Raw genomic sequence first — 26,498 nt, forward strand, 5'->3', positions numbered from 1 at the left:
AATGTACATACAGTACTAAAATTCATCAGGATATCGCAAAAAAGTCACATGACTTATTTCCATTGCGGTCCTGAGGTCTAGGCTAGGAGGCAGGCAGGAAAAGGGAGTGACATGTATGTGCTACTAATGTCCCATTTTTACACTAAAAACACCTAATTAAAAACATTAATATTATACAGTCATGAAAATAATAAAAAACCACACAAGTTCAGAAACCAGTCCAAACTTAGAACTGTCCTAGAAAAGATGTTCCACTATACTAACTTACTCAGCATCCATTTTTTCAGTTGTTTTTTAAAACTGTTCAGAGAATGGGCAGATTTAATTTCATTTGGGATTTTATTCCACTCCCCCCCCCCTGTGTAGAGAAATGTCCTTCTCCCTACTTTACTTTTTAGACTGGGTTGTTTCAGGTTAGATACACTAGCCCTCGTATTCAGGCCATGAGAGTCCCGAACATACTGAAAATACCCGGTAAAATAATTTGGACATAGACCTTGTAAAATCTTATGGGCCGTAATACATTTTAACTGTTGAATTCTACCTTCAACAGGGACTGTAGCAGAAATGCTTGTCAAGTGAACTAAATTGGTTGTTTGGACAGTTGTTGCAAAGTTACACCAGACCCATAGATCATATATAGATCAATTATTATACAATCTCAAACTGAGCCGTACCATGTGCCACAGTGATTCACGATAAAATCTTGTATTTTACTTATCATACCTCAAGTATTATTTTCTATTCTGTGATTCAGATGTAAGAAAAAATATTTGCTAATCATAACAAATAAAGTACTTTTTTAAACTTACGTTTTAAGTATTTAGCCAACTTTTTAACCAGAGTGACTTTCACTGCCTTCAACAAGTTGTCTACTGTCTCAGATGCTGTCATCAGTGCTGTAAATGTTATCGGTAAACGGTGAATAAATGTTATCCGCGGACCTTTTGTGCTCGAAGCTGATGAGCGACCACTGGATGTGGAAGACGTTGTCGCTGACCACGTTGGGCTTGCTGTCCTTCACCAGGAACTTGAAGTTGTCCATGGTCTCCTGGACGTTCTCCTGGTGCAGGACGTAGCGGATCAGACCCAGGTTGATATCGGCTGCAGGACAGAGGAACGGGGGTCAGATTACTGTCGGTGCAGGGGAGACGACTCATGCAACGTGAAACAAAAAAAAAATCCATTCATTCATTCATTTTTTTTCTGCTTAAATCCCTTTTGGCGCTCAGTCTTCTTCAGGATTATTGGAATATAGCAGCATATTCCACAAGAATATCCCTGTATACATGAACAGTTGAATTTGAATATTACCATGGAAACTGAGTTAATGCAGACTGCATAATATGAGAGTAAATGAGATAAGGTTTAGACTTGCTTCAGTATTCTAGTTAGTTCTGCAAAATCGATTATTATTATTATTTTACCCTCATTGTTTTTATCTCTTTTGTTGTTTCCTTGTTTTAAATTGTACTCTTGACTTGTACTTTGATGACTTGAAAAGGTTTCTAAAGTCTTGACTTGAGATCTTGTGTTTGTGTAAATGACTTAGATTGAAAGTGATGAGATTTGTTCCAGCAGACGACTGAATTTAAATTCTGTTTTCTGAATTTGTATGGAATGATTGAATTTATTGAAGTTGAAACTGATTATAGAAATCAAACTCATGATGCTCTTACCAAATTGTGTTGTTTTTATTTGTTTTAAAGTTCGATTCTGTGTTCAGCTGCAAGCCATGTATGAAAGGTGCTTTACAAATAAAGTTTATATATGAGTTTATGTATATTCGGTTATTATTATTAAGGAGATGATGTTTCCGTGCAGCAACTCTAAAATGCAACACTTGACACCGACTGTTTGAGTTGCTATGCGCTGCAGGGAAGAGGCTCAACATTTTGCAGCAGCATCCTGACATTGATCCAGGCGGAGGGCAGATAAGCCGGCGTGCGATCCGATCAGAGCGCCGCTGATTCAAACTGCAAATTGGCTGGAAAACCGTGAGCGGAGGCCGAGGTGCCTTTGAACGAGGAGCTAAACTTTGCTTCGGTGGACAAAAGCGCTAATAAGAGTGAAAAAACTCGCACGTCGGATAAACAAAGGTTAAAAAAACAGGGAAATTATAGTGGCGCCCACAGAAACCTTGAGAGCGCTAATGAGTGTTTTGAAGCCGAACCACAGGAGACCGCTCTTCCCTCCGCTTACAATATATAATACTGAAATATAGCTGACGGAAATGTATTTGTACAGCGCTTTTCTCTACAAATGTGCACAATAGTGTAAAATAAAAGGAAAAAAAAAACAAAAAAAATATATTAAACAGCCATCAGCTAAAGGGAAGGGAAGACGGCATTAACGCCCGCTCAGCAGAACAGAAATAGCTTCAGATTATGTTAATGTGAATATGATGAAAAGATAGAAAGAAATACAGAGAAGAGGAAAAAAGAAACGGAGGTGAAAATGATGTAGTGACTTAATTAACCCTTCCTCGCTTTGTTCTCTTTCTTTCTTTCTTTCTTTCTATCTGTCGTTCTGTCTTTCTTTCTTTGTCGTTCTTTCTCTTTCTTTGTCGTTCTTTCTTTCTTTCTCTTTCTTTCATTCTTTCTGTCTTTCTTTATTTCTGTTTTTCTCTTTCTTTCTTTCCTTCTTTCTGTTTTTCTTTCTTTCTATCTGTCTTTCTTTCATTCATTCTGTCTTTGTTTCTTTCTCTTTCTTTCTGTCTGTCTTTCTCTCTTCCTCTCTCTCTCTCTCTCTCCTCCTCCTCCACGGAGCGGTACCTTGTGTGAATGTGGTGACCGGGTTGCCAGGTTTGAGCTTGCTCTCCAGGAACCCGTGTTTGGGCTCGGCGGTGACTTCGTACACCAGCTGCCCGTCGTCCGTGTCTGGATCCACGGTCAGCAGCTCCTTCTTGGTGATCAGGTTGGTGGCCTGCAGGACGTTTAACAGTTAACATGCAGTCATTGGAAAAATATTTTTTGCAGAACTGAGGAACAGTTTGATAAAAGTTCAGCTCTCTTCCAGCCTTTGGAAGCTGCCAGGAATTTATTTGGTTGAGAGAGAGATGCAAGAGCTTTGTGTTGCATTATACTAATTTGGCTCAATTATACAACATTCAAGAATGAATTATCTGCAGTGCTAATACAGCATAGATGCAGGATAAATGCATGGAGTGGGATTCTTACAACATCTACTAAAGAAACCAACAGCTTGTGTTGTGTTGAGCTGTTTAAACCAGTAGGGGGAGCAAGTCAATTACGCACTGTGAGCAAAGACTGGAAGAGCTTCTCTTTGCACTGCTGTCAATCACACAGGCTCATTTCATACTGTATATCACTGCTGCACAGTCACTCTGAGAAAATTCCCCACAGAGTTGTGTTGGCACGGTAACGCTTCCAGATGCTCTCCTACAGTCAGCTTTAAAACTTCATTGACTCTGGGAATGTTTGCTGAGCATACAGGCCGTCCTGCAGCGACACCCCGCCTCCTGCTCACCCAGTTCAAAACACTCAGACCTGTACAGTCTACCGATGGACCAGTGAGCATTTGGAAGGGGAGTGCCTTGCTCATGGGCAGCTCAACAGGAGTTATGAAGGAAGAGGAGAGGGACTTGCACAGGCAAATGACAATAAACTTGCTTTTATAGATACTAAATATAAATATGAAACCGATCCAACACTAAAGGACGAACAGCAGAGTCTTTAAAGTGATGTTGAACTTTGGGTTGTGTATCTTCCTCCATGATAAAACCCCAAAATCAGTGATTCTGTGATCTGTTGCTCCGGTAGAGATCGGGGAATTGTGTTTTTTTGGAGGAACAGACTGAAAATCACACTTCTAGCACATAAAGGAACGCCGACAAAGCAGATTCTGACAATATATAAAAAACGAGTCATTCTGCTGAATTTTTTTTAAGTGAATCGCTTTCTTTATGTTTATTAAACCTCTCAGTTTGAACAAGTGTAACACTGAAATCCGGTCAGAAGAATTTCAGCGTTACACTTGTTCAAACTAAAAGGTTTTAGAACATCGTCTCGTCTAACAACGTCTCGGAGCAGCAGATAAGTCCAGGAAGCTGCACAACCCAAGGTACCGCCCAAGTTCAACATCCCTTTAAACTGTCTGTAACTGAGAGAGTTGAACCAGGAGGAGGAAGACACGCACCTTGTTGTCCATGTACTCCAGCCACTGCAGGCCCAGGTTGGTGACGATGCGGGGCGTCCCGTCGTCAACCGGCAGGATATCTATCTTGAACTTCTGGGGAGCGGCCGTCACGATCTGGAACGCCACAGGAGTCGAGACATGTCAGAAATACGTTTCAAAGATGGAAGAGATGCCGAGATGCTGAACCAGCAGGAGAGTGATGAATTATTCCAATGAGTTAGGTAATATTGTGTAATTTAATTTATAACTGTGGTATTTTGAGTCCCATCACAGTTGATTTGATGTACGTCCATTTGGTAGATTGTATGGGTAAAGGTATGACCTATGTTTGTTAATCTTTGAATTTGGTTGGGCTGACTTTGTTGTGATTTTGTTGTGATTTTGTTGTGATTTTGGAGGGGTGGGTTGATGGGTCCTGTGGGTTGATGGGTCCTGTGGGGAGGGGGGAGTGGGGACTTGAGTGTATGTTTATGAGTATGTAGGTGTATGTGGTTTTTGTGTTTTTGTTTTCTTGTGTTTGTGTGTAAAAAAAGCATATGGCCAATAAAAATTTGATCACAAAAAAAAAAGATGGAAGAGATGCCATCTTTGGTGACATCTCTGTCCCTCAGCCTCACTGCTGTGGTGTTTCTGCACTGCACTTCCCACAGATCACCTGTCAATCAAACAGTGTGGGCGGAGCTTGGATTTCCTGTTGCTGCAGCTTGAGTTTCTCTTTTCTCTGTCTGTTCAGCCATGGCGGCTATCGCTGCTCATGCTAACTACCCAGTTCTTCTTCTTCAGTATACTTCAAACAAACCAGAAACATAAAACGCAACACACACACAGGATTTTTTCCAGGAAAGAGCTACCAGAACAGACAATGGAGAAGATGTATGAACTGGATATAGGTTGGATCACTGTTGTGTTCTGTTCTGTGATAGAGAGTGGAAAAACTTATTTATTTAGATGTAAATGTCATGGATTGTCACTTCAACGCTTCATCCCCCTTTAATTCTGACGTGTTTCACCACAGTAATTGTCAAAATCAGATAAAATACATACAATATTGCGGGGTGCCGTTGTGTTTATTGGACAGATGGTCACTCCGGTGCATGAGAGAACAGCAGAGCAGCAGCCTGTCGTCATGCAGACTCTGTCAGCACCAGCGCTGACACATGACATCCGACGGACGCTTTCATCCACAGCGTCTCATAGGAGTTCATACATTATTTAGCGTGGGGCAGCTCTGGTTCCCCCCCCCCCCCCGCCTGTTGAGCTGCAGAACACGTATGACCACAGAACAGTTCCCCAGGTGGAGGAGAGATAATAGAGAGTGTGTGTACATGGGGGGGGGGGAGGGGGGGGGGGGGGTATCAATAGCCTGCTGCCATTCAGTTTAATCATGTGGTCGATTAGCAGGGGGGGAGGGGGAGGGGGGGGGGAGACGGACAGCCAAACTGACAGGCTGCGAAGTCAATTCACCCTGAGGCTTCCTCATAACTACCACCATAAAAACGACATTAACACCACACACACACACACACACACACACACACAAGCACACTAGCACTAGTTGTGCCTCCTCTGTCATAAAAAGGTCAGTGCCTACCCAAACACACACACACACACACACACACACACACCAACCTTCAAACACACACACACAGACACACACACACACACCAACCTTCAAACACACACATACACACACATACACATATACACACACATACACCAACCTTCAAACACACACACACAAACTCTGCTAATTCACTCATCCGACCGTAATAAAAATGTCAGAATCCTGCCCCACACACACACACACACACACACCAACCTTCACACACACACACACACACACACACACACACACACACACACATACAGACACTCACCAACCTTCAAACTCACGCACACACACACACACACACACACACACTAACTCTGCTAATTCACTCATCCCACTGTAATAAAAATGTCAGAATCCTGCCAGACACACACACACTACCCTTCAAACACACACACACACACACACACCAACCTTCAAACACACACACACACACACACACACACACACGCACACACACACACACCAACCTTCAAACACACACACACACACACGCACACAATATCTAACTGCTAAATCACCATTCCCTTGGTAATAAAAATGTCAATACACTGCTTCTCCTCCCTACACACACACACACACACACACACACACACACACACACACACCCCCTCACCTCCTTGCCCGCCTCCTCCACCATGAACAGCAGGTTGGTGCCGTCGGCCACGCTGAAGGTGAAGCGGTCTTTGAGGGAGTTGGATCCGTCGTGGTTGTAGCTGATGCGGTTCTGGTAGATGTCGTCCATGCTGAAGCTGCCGGTCTGCCGGTAGTGCTGGCCGTTACCGGTGCGCTCGATGGTGCCGTGCCGCGGCGCCTGGACCACGGTGAAGACCACGGACTCCGCCTGGAGATGGAGAGGAGGAAGGAGGAGAGGGGAGGGGAGGAGAGGAGTGGAGGAGAGGTGAAATGGGAATGGGAAGTTTGAAAGAGCAGTGAGGATGAAGGAGGAGAAGGGAGAATGTCATTAATGTTTTGTCTTTACGCTGTGTAAAAAGGTTCCTGGTCACTTGAAAAGTACTGATTTAGGTATGATTAATCAGTGATTAATGAAGTGATTGATGAATTAATTAAGTGATTAATCAGATTTGATATGAGAAAATGTTTCAGGATGTAAAACATCAGCGGTAAACGTCAGGTTTTGGTGTCAGTCCCTCAGAATCAAAGAGCGAGGGCTTCTTTCTAGAGCCGCCATTTTGCACCGAGAGACGTTCAACAATCATACAGGGAGAAATCCATCGTAGAAGAGGAGAGAGACCAACTTCTCCACCCACAGGAGCAGGAGAGAGACCAGAATGCAATGCAGCATCAAGACTGAGAGGTTGAGGTTTGAGTAAGGGGTGACGCTCACTTTTTCTCAACTGGAGAAACTCTCACTCTCTTGCTCTAACACTCTTTCTACCTACTTACTGAAAGCAACAAGTTTACACCCCTTCTTTGGGGATTGTCGAAAGGCATTCTGGGAATTGTAGGAAATCACTAGCTAAAGCAGAAGTACACGAGGCAGGTTGAGGGAAAAATGGGTTCACCAGAAAAGTTAATTACAACACTTCATCACAAAATAACTCCTGGAATGAACTGAACAGTGATGATATCTAACAGTGTCAGAGGATCCGAGGGTGAGTTTTTCCTTTAAGCAACAAAAAAAATCTCTGCAATAAAGTTGCCAGGGAAAAGAAAGGTGAAGAGAACAGCCGGCTTTCTGACTGACAGAAGACGGGTAGAAAATGAGTGAGTGAGTTTGGTGACTCATCATTTCGAGGTCTAAAAATCAGTTTGACGGGAAAAACACTGAAAGTTCCTGGTGAATTTTTAGGGATTTGTGCAGCCAGCGGATAAAAAAAAAGTTTCCCGCTCCGGTTTAAGCCTTCCAAACCAGTGGCGGTCGTACCTCGGTGTCCGCATCGGTGGCCTTCAGCTCAAACTCGGTGATGGTCTTCCTCACTCCCTCCTGGACCCTCATGCCAGGAACCTGCAGCAGCGGCAGAGAGTCGTCCACCGGCTTGATGGTGATGTAGAACGTCTGGGCAACCTGGACACAACGAGCACAGGACAGCAGGAATGGATTTGACTAACAGTATTCTTCATTTCTTTCTTACTGTATATCATTCTGCTATCCACACTGAATTTGTCCCGTCCCTATTAAAGGCAACATTGCTCGTTCCCTTCACCTTGACATATTATCCGTGCATCACAGACTTCATATTTTAGGAATCCACAGGCAATATTACTTTCAGTGTCGGCTAGTAATGTGTGCACATCCTTAATGCACTGAGAGCATTGATGATGGAGATGATGCTGAGTAGATTTAAAATCTGCCAATAACTGAACGCCATGGCCTCTGAGCCAACTGTAAGAAAACAAGTACGCTAGCACTTTCCAGGTGCTTGGGTGGGTGGTGTGTGTGTGTGTGTGTGTGTGGGGGGGGGGGTATACATGACAGTAATGAGTGAAACAACATTGACTTTAAAAACTCCACCTGTTAACATCAAAGTGAGTTCAAAAGAGAATCAAAAGAGAGAATATTTAATTCATGTGTTGACTTAGCCACAACAGAAAATTACCAAGTTATTTCCAAGTCTGTGAATGCATCGCACACCAACCTACAGCCGGCTCATACTAGTGTGACTCCTACCGTCCCGCCTGGTGTACGAGCGCACGCTGTGTTTCCCTCATGCAGGACTAAAGAGCACATACTGTAATTCCCCTAAGCTGCAGAAAGTGTGAACAAACAAACAAACAAACAAACCAAAGAACACACACACCCCGGCTCTTATGGGGGAGCTCCCAAGCACCGAATAAACACTTCAGATCTGAAGCCTTAATGGCGTATAAACATCATTAAGATTACACTCTCATGTTGCAGCACAGACAGGAATGTGCCACAGTAAGATGTGGAAGGTGGGCGGTGCAGACCTCACCACTGAGCCTTCTGGATAAGTTTCTGGCCTAATTCAACAACACATCTATGATGGGAGGGGCCTTTAAAACCCCAGTGACCCCTTTTCCTCTAACATCCAAGTTTCTCTCTCACTCTAAACAGCAGAAGCTGTAGTTGTGATAGAGCCAGTGTGTCGGTATGTCTTAGAGCAACTCCATCTCAGTACATGATGAGTCAAATATTCTACTGTAGACGACTTTAAAATCCCCAAAAAACATACTTTTATGCAAAACTTTTATAATGAATATGGATGCCTATCCCTAAAGGGAAGTGACCCAGCCACCCGTCTGGAGAGAGGAGGGTTAAAAACAAAGTAAACGCTCCAAACCACTCCACTAACACCGAGCGCTGCAGCGGCCAACAAAGAGCCTCCACACACTCCAGCCAGCCGGGCGTGAAGGCCAAATGACCTTTTCACATGTTTACTCAAGTCCTTGTGGTCCTCATTAGTCTGGATTAGCAAGGCAAATTTATGCATGAGGGTGGAAGGGTTGGACTGGCACTCCCTCGCCACTCTAAAAACGAATGGTTTGTTGGGTGGTTTTGACAGGATCCTGAGGGAGACTGACTGGTAATTTAAAGAGGGATTTTTGCTGCCCCGTAGCACAAAATGAACATAATATATCTGTGGCGGCTTGATGGAGTTGTTGATCAATACCAGAGACTTAATGATTACCTGTCCAGGTGATTTCTGCCTTTCAAAACTCACTTTCACTTAACGCAGTTTCAAAAAAACACTCCACACCCATCGGAGTTACAAGACTCTCCGTTCTGTTGGATCTCTGCTCTCATTATTTGCTAGCTTACTCCACTCTATTGTGAAAATGTGACTTTATTGTTTGTGTTTATTCTCCAGGGAAGGGGGGGCTGACATGTTCTTCACTAGAAAAATGCCCCTCCAGATCAAATCCCTTCTCAAAACCCACTTGTTTAAAAAAGCCTTTTTATAGTTTGTCCTGATTTTATGTCTCCATTTTATTCTGTTTAGGATCCTTGCTTACTCTTTTTTTGTTGCTTTTATGCTATGTTTTTATGCTGTTTTTGCCTCTTTTATGTTGCTTTTATTCTGTTTTTGCCTTTTATTGTTTCATCTTATTGTTGTTATTTAACTTTGTCTCTTTTAGTAGTTATTATCATCTTTGGACTTTCTTTTATTTTGACTGTAAAGCACTTGGACTGTGGTTTGAAAAGTGCTATATAAATAAAATAAAGCTGATTATTATTACTATATGCAGTATGTTAGAGGTTCCTGGTACTAGTGTCAGGGTTCATGAACTCTTTGTAAACTTTTTTCACTCTGAAGGTGTTCCTCAAAGGGGTATTCCAGAAAGACGGTTTAAGAAATCCTAAACTAAATCCTGAATTCTGACTTGAGTGAGCTAGACACGGCATAGCGGGAATTTTCGGTTCCAGAACAACTAATTCAGATTTCAGTGATCGGGCTTGATCAACTCCGGATAGGTTGAGACTGAACTATGCGCGTTCACGGTGAATTTATAAAGCCATCCTCAATCGAGGACTGAAAATAGGATTAATCATGGATTCAGAGGCGACAAGCAGAACAGAGCGTCATATTTCACTCCAGCTGAACAAGAAATATTAATGACAGCTTGTAGTGAATTTCAGCAAAAACATAAAATAAATACACATCAGCAACACTTGTGAGACTTGGCATGGCAAAAAATTGTAGATAGAGTTAATGCGTAAGTTAACTATCAAGTTTAATGCTTGTTTTAGTCATTCAACATTTAACATACCTCTGTAAACTAATGTTTAATTAATAGGAAGGATGCAACATAGGCTATTGCCTGAATTGTACACTCTTAATTATTTTTTTACATTTAATTTAGGTGTAGCCTAATCCAGGCGGCATGAAATGCACTTGGCAACAAATTTAAAAAAAGTATAAGAACATAATTCAAACTCGTAGGAGCTGGCCCTATCTTTGAACAGTGGTAGATAACTGATGGCATGAAGGAGCACATCAGAGCCAACTACTACGCCCAGGACACACGTGCCAACATAAAGGGTAGGTTTATCACATTCATAATTAATATTTATCTCTTATCTCTATCTACAATGTTATACAGAAAGCTTCCAGTAGCGAATAAACGAAGGGCAATGCATAACATGTGTACAGAGGTCAGGGGGAAATGTGAGGCTGAAGAAGGCTAGATAAATTGACTCTTCTGAAAAACGGTAACACTTGCGATGATATGCTACAGGTGGGTGTGATAAAATATATCGCAGTCTCTTTCAAAGTAAAGCCCTGCAAATAATTTGAGCTTCCACGTCAACGGGATCTTCAAGACAGGTTTAAAGCCATTTTCCAGAAAAGTTGAACAAACTGACTTGTGTGATGCTTAAATGCTGCAGGCTCAGTTGGGTTTAACTCAAGTAAGCCTCAAGTAAACCTGCCACAGAGCAGGTTAGCTTGAGAACATAAGTTGCCATAGTTACTGATCTAGATTTACTCTGATCTCAGTTTTTGGAACAGAAAATCCCGGATTTCTGTGAATTCTGAGTTAACAGATCTGGATAACTTGCCAATCCTGCTTTCTGAAATACCCCCCAGGGCTCCCATATGGTTGCAACCTAAACAAACCCCCTAATGGTTCCTTGAAGTGGTTTTTTACTTTTTCAGAGTGTTGCCCCCCCGCTCACCTCGTTCGCCCCGTCCGACACGGTGAAGGAGAACTGGTCGGCGTGCTTCTCTTCTTCGCTGGTGTGGACGTACTGGATGCTGCGCGACGCCAGGTCGGCCTGGGTGAACGTGCTGATGCGGCTGCCTGGAGAGAGAAGTTACAGTTGTTGGCCGAAGTTTGAGAGTTTACACACACACACGCACACACGCACACACACACACACACACACACACACAACCAATACAACATGCATTCTCTTTCTCTTTCTTTGATCACCCACACAATCACTCATACATGCTCACACACACACATACGCGCAAACACATACACACACTGATGCTAACACAAACACGCACTCATGCACACACAAACACACACACACACACGCACACACACGCTCCCTGCCTCTCTCTACCACACTCTCTTTCCCTTCCTTGTTATTAATGCATGTAGTTGTTTTTTTCACCGCTCTCCTCTGTGTTACATCTCAGTTTCATTTAGTTTCTGATTCATCTGTGTGTGTTTGTCATCTTAATTTTTGTTTTCATCTTCTTTCTTTTGGCATCAGGTGTTTATATAATCCCCTTGGGCTTTCTTTCTGTCCCAGAGCACAGAATTCATTTCTCCTCTCTTTCCTTTTCCGGTTTTCATTTTTATTTGAAAATAAACTAAACTGAACCCAAACTAACGGAGAAGTCTGCGGCTCCTCCTCGCTCTCCGTCAGCTCTGCGGAGTAAAACTCAGCGGGAAACTTAATCAGGTTTGATTGCAACAATCAAACACATTACACTCCACGAGATTAAAGGCAATCGCCTGTACAAAGATCCAAAATGTATTTTGCTTCATAGCAAAATGAGTTCTATTTCTGCTGATTTGTTTTGGTTGGATGCTTATGAAAGACTGGAAATAGCTTTCAGCAAAGGTGGATTTACGTGGGAATGGCTATGTAGCGCTTTGTTTGTATGATAATGTTTGTTTACCAATATGTTTATTGTACGAAGAGGTGCGTGACACTGACATAAAATCAACCAATCGTGTGATGAATGGAAGTTAGTGAAGTCAATCTTACTTAAAGTTCAATCTACCGTCCATTTTCTCCATTCTTCTTTTGCTTGAATGATACTTCAAAGCCTGCTCTATAATTTTAGCACAATATTACTAGCTTATACTAGACACCAAAACAAAGCAAAAATACTTTCATTTTGTTATGTAAATTACTACAGTGATCTTGAGGTTTTGACGCCTGCAGGTGCGCCGTATCATTTCGAAGCGAACGCCATTTCATCACCTCCAGTAAGTTCATGTCGTGTTGGCAGACATTTTAAATTAGGCAGATATTGTTTGTTCCAGACCTGTCATTATACGAAGGGATATTCATATATGAGCTACAAATGGACTTCCGCCGCTGACTTTGATGTGACTGTAATAACTTGTCCAATATTACGGCCCGGCGACGGAACCAAAGTTATTTCCCTGAGCAGAGAGCGAGGGACGACAAGTTATTTCCCCGTGCAGATTGCAGGAACTTTCCAAAATAAAGAAATCCCAATGAAGCAGCCCGCATATTATATATCAACGGGCGTCCAATAATTCATTCAACCTGTCGCGAGGGCCTGGAGGAAATGGGAAACGGAGGCTTTTCAACATCAATCTTCTTCACGTCAACTTCTGACACAGTGAAACAAGCACAAGCTCGCGGTCCTCTCGCTCTTACCGCCAACTCCCCAGCTGGAAGTTTATACATCATCATAATCAGGACAGGCAGGCGGGGAGAGAGGGAGAGACGCAATATTCTTATTCCGTGATGAAAATCCTGTTTTTTTTCACCCGTCATATTAAAGCGAGTTGTATTTTTCGTCCCATTTGTCTTGACAGGAAATATCAAGTTTTGTTTACAAGAGTTTAGATGCAAGCTGAATGCTGCGTTAGCAAGAAAAAGTAGTGGAGTCCTCAGGTTTATAGGAGCTCACTGGGAGCACGAGTCAAATCAGTAGAAAACTGATATATTAGCTCTAAGTTTGAAGGCCTCCAGTGAGAAAAAAGTGAACTCTTCTGCTGTTCGTGCACAAAGTCAAAGACTCTGAATGCAGTGAGGAGGGAAGAGACTAAAGGCTTGAAATTGAAAAAGCCTTTACTGTCATTAGAGTCAACATGTTTCTTCATCAGGGCAAGAAAATGAGCTTAATTTTGAATTCGGAGAAATGTTTGTAAAACTAAAACTCCGGTCGGCGGACCAGGAGCAGTAATGGAGCAGTGAAAATGTTGCAGTGTCAAGACTCAATACTAGCTAACGTAAATCTAATGCTGGTAAAGGTTAATGGTCTTGGTTGTAAGTTTTAAAATTCAGCAAAAAATAACTGATTTGATCCCATTTGTGGTTTCAGATTTCACTGTCTCAATTCTATAATCAAATGAAATCAAAACCAGGCAGTTCAACATAATTCTCTGTCTCTTACTGGTGTGCAAACATGTTGGATAAAATCAGCTGAGCTGTGATTGGTTCTTGCGTTATTACATCACTTCTGATTGGCTGAACTGACTACAGCCTTGATGCTCATGCTATCTTACTTTTGATTGGCTAACTACTGGCTAGTGTTACATTACTTCTGATTGGCTGAACTGACTACAGGCCTGATGCTTGTGTTATCTTCTGATTGGCTGACTACAAGCTAGTGCTACATCACTTCTGATTGGTGGAGCTGACTATAGGCTTTTTGTTGCATTACTTCTGATTGGTGGAGCTGAATACAGGCTTTTTGTTGCATTACTTCTGATTGGTGGAGCTGACTACAGGCTTTTTGTTGCATTACTTCTGATTGGTGGAACTGACTATAGGCTTTTTGTTGCATTACTTCTGATTGGTGGAGCTGACTACAGGCTTTTTGTTGCATTACTTCTGATTGGTGGAGCTGACTATAGGCTTTTTGTTGCATTACTTCTGATTGGTGGAACTGACTACAGGCCAGTGCTACATTACTTCTGATTGGTGGAGCTGACTATAGGCTTTTTGTTGCATTACTTCTGATTGGTGGAACTGACTACAGGCCAGTGCTACATTACTTCTGATTGGTGGAGCTGACTATAGGCTTTTTGTTACATTACTTCTGATTGGTGGAGCTGACTATAGGCTTTTTGTTACATTACTTCTGATTGGTGGAGCTGACTATAGGCTTTTTGTTACATTACTTCTGATTGGTGGAACTGACTACAGGCCAGTGCTACATTACTTCTGATTGGTGGAGCTGACTATAGGCTTTTTGTTACATCACTTCTGATTGGTGGAACTGACTACAGGCCAGTGCTTAATTACTTCTGATTGGTGGAGCTGAATACAGGCCAGTGCTTCATTACTTCTGATTGGTGGAGCTGACTACAGACTGGTGCTACATCACTTCTGATTGGTGGAACTGACTACAGGCTAGTGCTACATTTCTTCTGATTGGTGGAGCTGACTCAAGTCTCTTAGAAGTGATGTGGGGAACAGTTCCACAGCAGATGTGGGGAACAGTTCCACAGCAGAACAGCTGCAGGAACACTGAAGTCGTGATGAGAATTAGCATCAGGCTGCTCTTACAGAGCGAACAACAGAAGCTGCATCTATTCCTTTGCATGTATATCAGTGTTCGTTGACTTTGACTCTTTGTACTTCTGTGTAAAGTGTGAATCTAGGCCAAACCTGCAGCGTGCATCAGATGGATTGGAGGAGCGACAAAGTGTTACAGCCCTCATTGATTCACAGGACAATTCCCTGGACAGCAGCATGTGTCTGGGCACTAAAGGGTATGATGCCCTCAGCGAGTTAATGAGTCTTTTCAGGACTTCGGCTTTGAAAGCGGGCATTCATCTCTCGGCGCCGTCACCTTGACATTCATCGTAGGCCGACAACCTATCCCACAGGAGCGGCGAGCGCGCGGCGTGTGTTAGCATGGGAATGACAGATTGGCTTAGCGGCTAGCGGTAATTATCCGGAGCCCTCTGTGGCATTGAGGTGAACTGATGCTAGGAGATTGGAGAGCGGTGTTAACATCCAGCTAATTAGCATGCTGCGAGAGCGTGCGGCGATGTGGCGAATCCATTCAGCTGAGGCAGAAATGTTCAACAGCACAGAAGCTAATCACCTCTTTGTGGTTAGACGATGCATCAGCCTCTCCCTGCTCCTTCCAGACGTAATTTCACAGCTGTAATTTCTTGCTTGCGTTTTTTTTTTTTTTTCTTTTTGCATGGGGCGGCAGAAACAATTCAAGGTGACGTGAGAGAAGGAATTGATTTTTTTCTAAGTGGAAATCAAAAACACCTCACATGGATTTTGATGGCGCTGAGGAAATTTGATTGCATTATGAGTTTGTTATATTTCAACAGTTTGGGCTTCTACTGAGCAGAGCGAAGAGAGCCAATTAAAGCTGGAGTCGTTGAGTATGTGTGTGTGTGTGTGTGTGAGAGAAAGAGCGAGTGTACAGCATGTGTGTTGGTGTAAGTGTGTGTGTGATCATGTGTTAGTGTGTGGTGTGTGTGGGAGAAAGAGAGGGACAGACATTGTGTGTGTGTCTGTTTTTAAAGACGCAGCTGGAATACACTTCAGAGAGAAAAGAGAGAGAGAGGAACTGGAGCAAGGCTCATTACACTTGCCTCTTTTACATACGTGTGCGTGTGTGTGTGTGTGTGTGTGTGTGTGTGTGCATGCAGAGTAATTATAAAAGACAGACTATGTAGGCTATATATGAATTTACGGTATATGAGTTGAGTTTCATCAAAGCGTGTGTGAATATTTCTCTGCTGCGTTCTCTCTTTGATACACACACACACACACACACACACCTGCTTATATCATCTACGTTCCATTGTCTACATCAATTTGCGAAAGCCTCAAAGTGATGTGAACACTCGCTGATGCATTTCTAACCTACCCATAAACCTAAGCACGTAACATAAAATGTAACCTTTTAAAAATGCAAACCAACCAAAATAATATTCTCCCGGCTCCAAAAACTCATTTCCCATGTCCAGAATTCAAACTGATCCTCACAGTAAATAGTAATATGATTTTTTTTTAATTCACAGCACTCATTCATTCAATTATGTCGTTTCCTTAAATGTACTACTGCTATTGTCACAGGAATATTAAGTTTGTTGAGAGCCTGTCTTTCACATAAGTCTTTTTCCCCACTATGCAGGCGATTATTATGCCGTACTTCTGCAAATAATAATGTACAAAGTCCCTGTGCTTGTTTGAATGTGCTTTAGTGACTGTGTGGGTCGATTCAAACGTCTGTACTCACTGCCAGTATGAATGCTATGCAGCTGAATGTATTTTTCTGAATGATGTTTTTATCTCATTTTATTTTTCTATTTGCAGAATTTCATTCATGGCTGCTGGGATGACAGTGAAGCACATTCTCTGGGTTAGTATTGAAGTTAGGAGTCATCTTACGGCATTTGCTTATAAAATAGGACAGAATCATTATTATTATTTTGATTTTTGTACAAATATTGCCTGATGAATTTCAGGTAGCAAAATATCCATATATATCCTAATACTATATACATAATGGATATACAGTATATAGCATTTTGGAATGAAACCTTTTATTTTCATTTGATTTTTATAAATGTATTTGTTTATATAGTCATGCAAACTATGCAGACAGAATAGTGGAACTAGAATAAAGTTGTGTGCAAAGTGTGCAAACAGTTTTGTGCCGTAAAGCAACCGGTAGAGGCTGACAACCTTCTTGACGACGGTCTCGTTTGTTTTGTTATGATTATACTAATGCCTCAAAAATAATGTGGTAATGACTTATTGATGCTAAAAAGCTACATTTTGCACCTTTAACATGTTGATTTTCATTGTCTTTCACCCTTGATACTGCTGAGAAGAAGTCAGCTGTAATGTGGCGATCACAGCTGCCGTGAATCTATTTTAGTTCACCTTTGATGTTCATGAATAAAACTCAGTAATAAAAACGGATTGGAGGATGCAGATGCAGGATGCAGGACGCAGGATGCAGGATGGTTACCCGGGTTGGCGGCGTGCTCCAGGTGGCCCAGGCTCGTCTGCTTGGTGATGCGGTAGACGAGCTCGCCCGGCTCGCTGTCCTGGTCGCTGGACGACAGCTGCAGCGTCGTCACCTTCTTCACCGAGTTCTCGTCCAGAACCAGACCTTTATTCACCACCACCGAGGGGGGGAGGCGGTCCTCTGCAGGGAGAGGAGAGAGAGGGTTAGTCCAGAGAGAGAGAGAGAGAGAGAGAGAGGGAGAGAGAGGGAGAGAGAGAGAGGAGAGGGAGGGTTAGTCCAGAGAGAGAGAGAGAGAGAGAGAGAGAGAGAGCGAGAGTAGGAGAGAGAGAGAGGAGAGAGAGGGTTAGTCCAGAGAGAGAGAGAGAGAGAGAGAGAGGAGAGAGAGGGGGTTAGTCCAGAGAGAGAGAGAGAGAGAGAGAGAGAGAGAGAGAGAGAGAGGAGAGGAGAGAGAGGGTTAGTCCAGAGAGAGAGAGAGAGAGAGAGAGAGAGAGAGAGAGAGAGAGAGAGAGAGAGAGAGAGAGAGAGAGAGGGAGGGAGAGAGAGAGAGAGAGAGAGAGAGAGAGAGAGAGAGAGGGTTAGTCCAGAGAGAAAGAGGGAGAGAGAGAGAGAGAGAGAGAGAGAGAGAGAGGGAGAGAGAGATAGAGAGAGGGAGAAAGAGAGAGAGGGAGAGAGAGATAGAGAGAGGGAGAGAGAGAGAGAGGTCTGTCTTTTTGTTTATGTGCAGGGTAAAAGAAAAAATGAATTCTGCGCAAACAATTTTTGGCTATCATTTACTGGACACTAATTGAAAAATGTATATAAATAAAATTTAAAGAAGAAAAGAAACCTGTTGCAAACATATACAAACTGTTAAACTGTTATATATACAGTACATATACATCTGTTCTGAACTTGTATCGTTACACATTTTAAAAATACCAAAATACTAAAATTAGAACTGAAACTAAACAACCAAAGCACCACTGAAAACTAACGAAAACTAAACTGATGCTGAAATAAAAAAGGACTAAAATGACTAAAACTAGAACTGAAACTAAATAAAAACTAAACTAAAACATAAATAAACTGCCAAAGCCACACTGAAAACTAACTAAAACTAAACTGATACTGAAATAAAAAATGAAAACTATCCAAAACCATAATAACCCTGCTGAGAACAAAGATTTATCAGTGAAACCGCTGTTCAGCGTGCGCGCTTTGTCGAGGTTTATAAATCAATTCATCCACAAGCGTCGTTAATTTCTCATCCTGATAAAAGGGAAAAAAGATGGATTGGCGGAGGAGAAAATGGTGTGAGGCTGCTGCGGTGCGAAAGGGAGGAGAGAGGGGAAGAAGATAAGAGAGGCGAAGGATAGAGCAGCGGCTGGAGAAACGGGAGAATGACACGACTACAAGTACAGAACAGGAAAAGATTAAGTCTGGTGACAGGAGGAGGGAGGAAGACGCATCAGGCGGAGCGACGGAGCGACGGAGCGACAGAGCGATGGAGGTTTGGGAGATCCGGACAGACGGGTTGGGAAAAGACGGAGAGAAGGGCGGAGAAGTAATCAGAGGGCGACAAGAGGAGCGCGGAGGGAAAGAGATACGGGCGGCGGGAGTCACGTCCGAGAGAGCCGAGGAGCGGGAAAGTGAAAAAGCGAGGGAACGACGGCGAGGAGAGGGGGAGGGGAAGGCGAGCTGAGAGAAAATGAGAGAGACAGACGATCCCTCAGTCTCCCTTGTTACTGTGTGTCTGCTGGACTGATGCGGCGCTTTGGCTCCGGCCGCAGAAGGAACTAGAAATAACCGCCTCGTGGTTGTATGCCTCCGCCAATAAACTTTGTTTCATCATTGCAAGGACAGTCTTTATTTATTGAACATATATAATTAATGTGATTATTAGGTCAACTTAAAGGATTTTGGTGTCTGCAAAAGTAAGTGACAGCACTTCCACCGTTTTTGTAGAATGACCCAAGATCGTTTTCTCAGCTACAGTGGTAAGCAAAACATTATGATGTCACAGTGAAGTTGACCTTTGAACTTTTGGATATAAAATGTCATCACTTCATCATTTTATCCTATTAGACATTTGTGTGAAATTTTGTCATAATTAGCGTATAAATTCTTGAGTTATGGCCAAAAACGTCTTTTGTGAGGTCACAGTGACCTTGACCTTTGACCTTTGACCACCAAAATCGAATCAGTTCATCCTTGAGTCCAAGTGGACGTTTGTGCCAAATTTGAAGAAGTTCCTGAGATATCGCGTTCACAAGAATGGGACGGACGGACGGACAACCCAAAAACATTCTGCCTCCGCCAAGGCTATCGCCGGCATGGAGGCATAAAAATAAAGTTCTGCTCAGTCTTCAGCCGTCAGAAGGTACAAGGAGCGGCCGAGTATCCAGCTGGCGAGAGACAGTAGAGCTGAAGCCACAGCGATCCGTTGTGTCTGTCCGACTCCGTTCGTTTCAATTCATTTTCAATGGGAGCTGTCTGTTGTCCGGACAGGACTGATGACGCTCCGTCTGTCAGATTTCCGTCCGATTTGACGGACAGAAAGTTCTAGCCTGGTAAGACCATCCTGATCACGTGACCTCACATTCTGTTTCGCTCCACGGATCAGTCTGGACTTCCATTACAATGTAACCGGGCCAATCAGGGACTGCGTCGTAGTTGATGACGTGAAATACAGGCCGCCGCTGGCAAAACAGTAACGGCGTCTCCCGAAGCAACGAGCGGTAACGTTAACGTTAGTAGAGTAAACACAGCCATAAGTGCAGTTATTGCAGAAATAGACTCAATAACAACAATTAAACAAGAACAAGAGTACGCACTAGCGGAGTTTCTCGGCGGAAAAGACGTTTTCGCCGTTCTTCCGACTGGATTTGAATTTGGATTCGCTGATTGGCTGAAGGAGTTTGTCTGTCAAGGCGAGTACTCCCGCCCACTGAAATCGATGTGGGCGGCTAGAAGTCCAGACTGATCCGTGGAGCGAAACAGAATGTGAGGTCACGTGATCAGGATGGTCTTACCAGGCGAAGAAAGTTCAACCCAGCCGAACTTTTTCTGGACGGACAGATTCGTCACCGTCCGTTCAGCCAATCAGAGGCGTTCCTACATTTGTTTTGGGAAAACTAGCGGTGAACACAGAGACGACGGTCCGACCAAAACAAAGATTAAACAGAGAAAGCCTGGTGGAGCGTTGGGATGACTGGAGGTTTTCCAGCTCAGTTTATTATTGAATTTATACTGTATAGAACTCTACAGTACTTCCTTTTTCTATGAAGTAGCTCCGTTATAAGCAAAGTCTTCCTGGTCTTCTGCCTCGCCGCCATGTTGACGCTCCAAAATAAACAGAAATCGGACAGACTGACGAAGAGAAATCTATCCATCAATAATTCTGTCCCGTTTCTGATGGATCAGTGTATGGATCCAAGATAAATACCTGAGGAGGAACTTCTTAGATCAGGTACATCACCTCTTCATGATGAAACTAGGCGCTTTGTTGGTACGGTCCAAGAGAACAGACTCTGTCATGCGTGATTTAAATGTTACTGAGGATGAAATATGTATTTTTTATGTTTAACCTTTTCATTATGCACAGAGAAAGACTTTATTTAGTGAGATAAATGGGGACATTGATTTTTTTGTCTATGGAAAATCCTGAATAACTTAAGTTGGCTTTTTGAGAATGAAACTTTTTTGTCGCAGATTACATAGAGAAAGCATTGGAAATGAGAAAAAAAACGCATTGTATAAGTGAAATGAGTGTTTTGGGGTTTTTTTTGTTTGTAAACGTCCCCCTTCTCACATTTATCCTACACTTATCTCACATCAGTACTGCAGGCAACATATTTTTGACTGTTAAAACCAGATTAGTTTCACATTGTATCACAAAACGTGAGACAGCTGAGAGAGAAAGTCTTCAGGATGTCCACAGTGCAGCAGCAGGTCAGCAGGAGGAAGTGCGACTGCTCCGACGGCTGAATCTGCAGCAATCGCCTTCTTTTCATCACCGAGTGAAGGAACAGTCTATCCGGCCTTTATTTTAGCACTAAATAACTGAGGGTGGAGGAAACCTACCGAGCACACTGATGAAGAACGACTGGTCGATCAGTTTGTTGCCTTCGGGGTCCGCCAGGTTGAACTTGAAAGACAGACTGCCTCCCTTCTCCCCTTTCTCATGGCTGAACTCCAGCAGACCTGCAGGAGAGGGACAGGGACTTCAGCTTAATGCTGTTAAGTTAACTTAACGCTCCATCCGCAAGAGAAACTGTTGGGAAAAAACATAAAGGTGCTGCGAGTAGCATTTTAACATCAATAAATCATCACCACATTCATTTAGAGACATCACTATAATTACTGTAGACAGACCAGACCCATCAGTGGTCAGCCTGTCAGCCTCTCTCAGCCTCTACTCTGCATCCTCCATTGTTTCTCCACCTGGTGGATCTGGAGGGAAATCTGCTGGATCGCTTTATGGCACAAAACAGGAAGAGGTTCTGTTCTTCCAGAGCAAACGGAGCTAAAGCTGAAAGAGTTTCTGGCAGCAGATGGTGGAAGGAGGGAAAGGAAGATGGAGAAATCACTTCCAACATGTTGATCCTCTTCAGGAAAGCCAAAGAGAAAACCTTTGACTGAAGAAGCAACATCCTCTTTGTGACACTAGCATTAACAACACTGTCGGCATGAAAAAGAGGCTACCAATCATTTCCACCATTTGGTCTCATTTGTTTATGGTAATTATACCAAGATATCACGATTAATCTGACAATGATATATTGATGTTTAAAAATGGTTCATGTAGCACCTTTAACTTTTACTCTCTTTTCAGACATTCAACAATCTAGCTCAGTGCAGTAACTTGATGATCATCACTTTACTTTCACAAATAAACAAAATCAATGATAAATGCCATTTATTGTCAACATTCCCATGCAATTGGACAGAGAAGTTTGACTTGAAAGCGCAAAATTTAGAAAATCAGTGGCTCAACTGAGAAACTAAAGTGTGGCCATTGTGTAAGTCCTGCTTCATGCATTTAAGCTGCAGATAACTTGCAGGCAATTCTTTCTTGAACACTGAAGAGTAGAATCAAATTGCATAAAGTATATATAAAGTATATTTTAAGACAAATCTCTAATGCCCCTCAACTGACTCTTTGCCAGAAAATTCCTTATAACTTCCCACGACTGAACAAAGGGCAAAACTTAATTCTTCCAAACAATTCCTCTTGGGGATGAATCAGAAAGGGCAGCAGAGGTACATGCAGTAAAAAGCGGGACTGCAACAACGGCTACACCCGTACGAAGGGAACAGAGAAACCAAAAGACAGAGACAATTCGAGCAAAGTATTAGAAAAGACAGAGAACAGCAGACAGAAGTATGGAAGTCCATTTCCGCCAGTGTGATGAAAAAAAAAAGATCCTGTAAGTCATTATAATGAGAAACTTTCTCAAAATAATGTCTTAGTATCTCAAAATAATGAGAAACTTTCTCAAAATAATGAGTTAGTATCTCAAAATAATGATAAATTTAGTATCTCAAAGATACTAACTCATTATTTTGAGATACTAACTCATTATTTTGAGATACTAAGGCATTATTTTGAGATACTAACTCATTATTTTGAGATACTAAGGCATTATTTTGAGATACTAACTCATTATTTTGAGATACTAAGGCATTATTTTGAGATACTAAGGCATTATTTTGAGATACTAACTCATTATTTTGAGATACTAAGGCATTATTTTGAGAAAGTTTCTCATTATAATGACTTACAGGACCATTTTTTTCATCACACTGGCGGAAATGGGCTTCCATACTGAAGAGAGGATGATGAGAATTTAAAAAAACGGGGCCGGCACCTTTGTTGACGTCTTCCTGGGTGAAGCTCTGGACGGGACCCTTGACAGAAACCTTCTCCGGACGTCCGGTCCCGCTGAGCTGCAGTTTCCCGGCCGGGAGGTCTTTGGTCAGGACGTACCTGAGCTTCAGGCTGTCCGAGTCCACGTCCGTCCCCTTCAGGTTCTGCTCCGTGATCTTAGACGAAGATCCTGCAGATACACAAGCCGCTCATTATCTCTTTTCTTCCTCCTTGTCTCTTTGAAGACTCTCAAACCTCGTTAACAAAACACACACGTTCTCTTCCTTTTGTCTCCCTGCCCAAACACCATCCCACTCACAGCCACCATCTCACTTTATTTTACATCCCTTACTTGTTATTCATGCATTTTCTTGTTTTGGTGCCATTCTCCTTCTTGTTTTGATGGCATTTGTGTGGGTGTTTGCCATTTTGATTTATTTCTCTCTTTCTCTTTTTGGATGAGATGTTATTACAATCCCCTTGGGGTTTCTTTGTCTCGCCTGCAGTTTGTATTTCTTTTGTTTTCTTTTCTCTTCTTTTCCAGTGTTTTTATCATGTGTGCAAACAGTCTAATCTAAAAAAAAAAAACACTAAAAGGCAACTCCGTAATGGAAGGATGGCATACAACCAAGCCTGAAGTGTAAACCTCAGGCAGGGTGTGAAGTGTGAGAACAACAGCATGTGCTTGAAACCGGTGAAAAATGTTTTACTCCAAAATGCTTTTCTCACCAGGTTTGGAGGAGGCCAGTATTTTTTTGTTTGGCTTTTTAATCTATCTCTGGCTCGCTCCCACCGGATGCGGTGGACGAGGTTCAGGTTCGACATTTTATTGCACCTGCTGAGAGCTTTGGCTGGCAGCGCGGCGTACAAACCAGTCCATCACACTGTAAGTGAAAAGGTGGAAAGAGCAGAACTTTTATCGTTAGTTGTAGGAATAGTTTACGACACCTGGGATTAACGAGAACTTCAGTCCGTTTGATTTAGCCGGTGGACCGAAGCTAGATGCCAGGTCCGATTCTGCCGGTTTACTTTCAGACACAAATCCTCTGTGAGGCCAGATATAAAAATCCACCACTTCAAATGGGGTGGAACCGGTTGAAACTCTTTACAGCACCGGCTTCTTTCTGCTGTTATTTTCCATGGAACGGCCGCGATATTCCTCTTTCCTGAGAGTGCCGGGAGTTTAGCGTGGTTTTAGCGCTCAGAGCATGAGAAGTTAAAAATCTGCAAAATAGCGCGATGCTTAATTCAAACATTTTAACCAATCAACCAATTAAAATTTGGTTCAGCTCTGGTAGCTAACGAGCCCGGATGACACAGCGGCTTATTAGAGGAATGCACATGACGTCGACTGTGTTTCTGTTTTTTTAGCCGACTAATTACAGCGAAGAAGAAGCAGGGTTTCATGGTATGTAGGCAGCTGAAGGTTTACAGCAGCAACAACAATAACCACATATAAAATAGAGAAAGGGCTTGGTTGAAAAGTTGGTAGAAGTTAGGAAATTCCCCGAAACTCTGATCATACAGAGTCAGTATGGAAACACTGGCTGTGCTGTGGGAGTTTCTGCTAAGACTCTTACAGTTGGAGATAAACAGTTTGCTTCTGCTGCTCAACATTATGGAAATAACATTATGGAGCATTATGTCACACCATCTGGGTATCTGCAGGTTTCAGAAACCCAAACTTAAGACTCTTTAAGACCTTTTAAATGCTTCTTGGAATTAAAGTTCACACCAATTTAACAACCAAAATAAAAGCAAAAATGTGTGAAAACCAGCCAATTTCTGACAGAACAAAGCTAATTAAAGGTTTTAAACTTTAAATGGGCTGAATAAGAAACAGCACACTAAATGACTCGTTAAGGGATACGATGTCCAGTTGTCTTGATTAAAGCAGATGTGATGTAAACAGAACATAAAATAAAACTTAATTAAAAACACCTCTAAAACTCAAGAGATTTTAAAACTGTCTAAGGCTGTAAAATTAGATCATTCAAGACTTTTTCAGACTTTTTAATGACCCGTGGAGATTCTGTATCACCACAAAATCAGATTGAGGCAGATTTTTCTCCCAAAAACACAGCAGCCCCCCCCCCCCTCTCCCCTCACCGGCGGCCAGCTGCAGCCCTCTGTTGACGGTCATGCGCGGCCCTTCGCTCCTCCGGACGTCCATGGTGAACTCCAGCCGGCCGGTGTGCGTGTGGATGCCGTCGGTCAGGGTGAAGCCCAGCTCGTCGGCGCCCCCGCTGACGGTCTCGGGGGTGTAGACCAGCAGCCGGTCCAGGACGTCCTGGTAGGTGAAGGTGGAGCCCTGGGACAGGACCCGGCCGTTCTCCAGAGGCTGCGAGTAGAACTGCCGTCTGCGCAGTTTGCCTGAGGGAAAACCAGACGCACACAGCTCACTCAGCTGCTGTCCAGGGAGGAGGATGGAGGTGTGTGTGTGTGTGTGTGTGTGTGTGTGTGTGTGTGTGTGTGTATGTGTGTGTGCACATTTGCATGCACTAATATACTTTTAATGTGAGTCTGAGTGAGTGAATGTGTGTGTGTATATGTGTACTAATTTATAAGTCAGTCAGTCATCAGTGGGTGCATGTGTGTGTGAGTGAAAGTGTGTGTGTGTGTGCATGTATGTGTGTATACGTACATGCAAGAGTATGAGTGAGTGAATATGTGTGTGTGTGTGTGTGTGTGCTAGTGTGTATGCGTACTAATTTAAACAGGTGAAACTATATTGAAACAATAATTTTACCATGAATCTGAGTGACTATGTAAGTGTGTGTGTGTGTGCGTGTGTGTGTGTGTGTGTGTGTGTGTGGAGTGATAGTGTCAAGCTGCAGCTCAGCACTGGGTTTAGTTAACTAGCGTTTATCTAATGGAAGACATTAGATTTTTTCACGCAGCGACATGAAAGAAGAGAAAAGTCTTTGTTGGAAATAATGAGACTTTTAGATTCCAGCCGATTAAACAGCTTTTAAAATAAAAGCCCAGGTTTAAATGGGATTGAGCCTAAATCCTGGAGCATAATGAGAGGACACACACACTCACACACACACACACACTCACGCACTCTCTCTCCCAGTCACTCACACACTCTCTTTGCTTCAGACACACACACACACGCACACACACACACACACGCAGACACACAAGCATTTTTTATATTTTTATATTTTCTATAATGTAACTGATTGTTTTTTTCATACTAAAGATACTTTTCATAATGACTCCACTATTTCAAATTGTATAAATATGGATATTTTTATATTTCTATATAACTCTTCTTTTA

At 42.7% G+C, this 26,498-nt stretch overlaps 1 protein-coding gene across 1 annotated transcript in view; it reads right to left on the reverse strand.

The window, feature by feature from the left end:
• Nucleotides 1–26,498, reverse strand: part of fras1 (Fraser extracellular matrix complex subunit 1) — a 265,678-nt gene that overhangs the window by 22,519 nt on the left and 216,661 nt on the right. Inside the window, exons 43-52 of the mRNA XM_071923837.2 lie at nucleotides 25,322–25,585; nucleotides 23,214–23,402; nucleotides 21,427–21,546; nucleotides 17,365–17,544; nucleotides 11,370–11,494; nucleotides 7,656–7,796; nucleotides 6,384–6,611; nucleotides 4,159–4,272; nucleotides 2,775–2,925; nucleotides 945–1,104 (exon numbers count right to left, since the gene is read on the reverse strand). Of these exons, the coding sequence (XP_071779938.2) occupies nucleotides 945–1,104; nucleotides 2,775–2,925; nucleotides 4,159–4,272; nucleotides 6,384–6,611; nucleotides 7,656–7,796; nucleotides 11,370–11,494; nucleotides 17,365–17,544; nucleotides 21,427–21,546; nucleotides 23,214–23,402; nucleotides 25,322–25,585 (1,672 nt within the window). The remainder of the gene's footprint in view (nucleotides 1–944; nucleotides 1,105–2,774; nucleotides 2,926–4,158; nucleotides 4,273–6,383; nucleotides 6,612–7,655; nucleotides 7,797–11,369; nucleotides 11,495–17,364; nucleotides 17,545–21,426; nucleotides 21,547–23,213; nucleotides 23,403–25,321; nucleotides 25,586–26,498) is intronic.

The sequence above is a fragment of the Centroberyx gerrardi genome, chromosome 8 (genome assembly GCF_048128805.1).
Source record: "Centroberyx gerrardi isolate f3 chromosome 8, fCenGer3.hap1.cur.20231027, whole genome shotgun sequence".
In the NCBI taxonomy this organism is placed as follows: Eukaryota; Metazoa; Chordata; class Actinopteri; order Beryciformes; family Berycidae; genus Centroberyx; species Centroberyx gerrardi.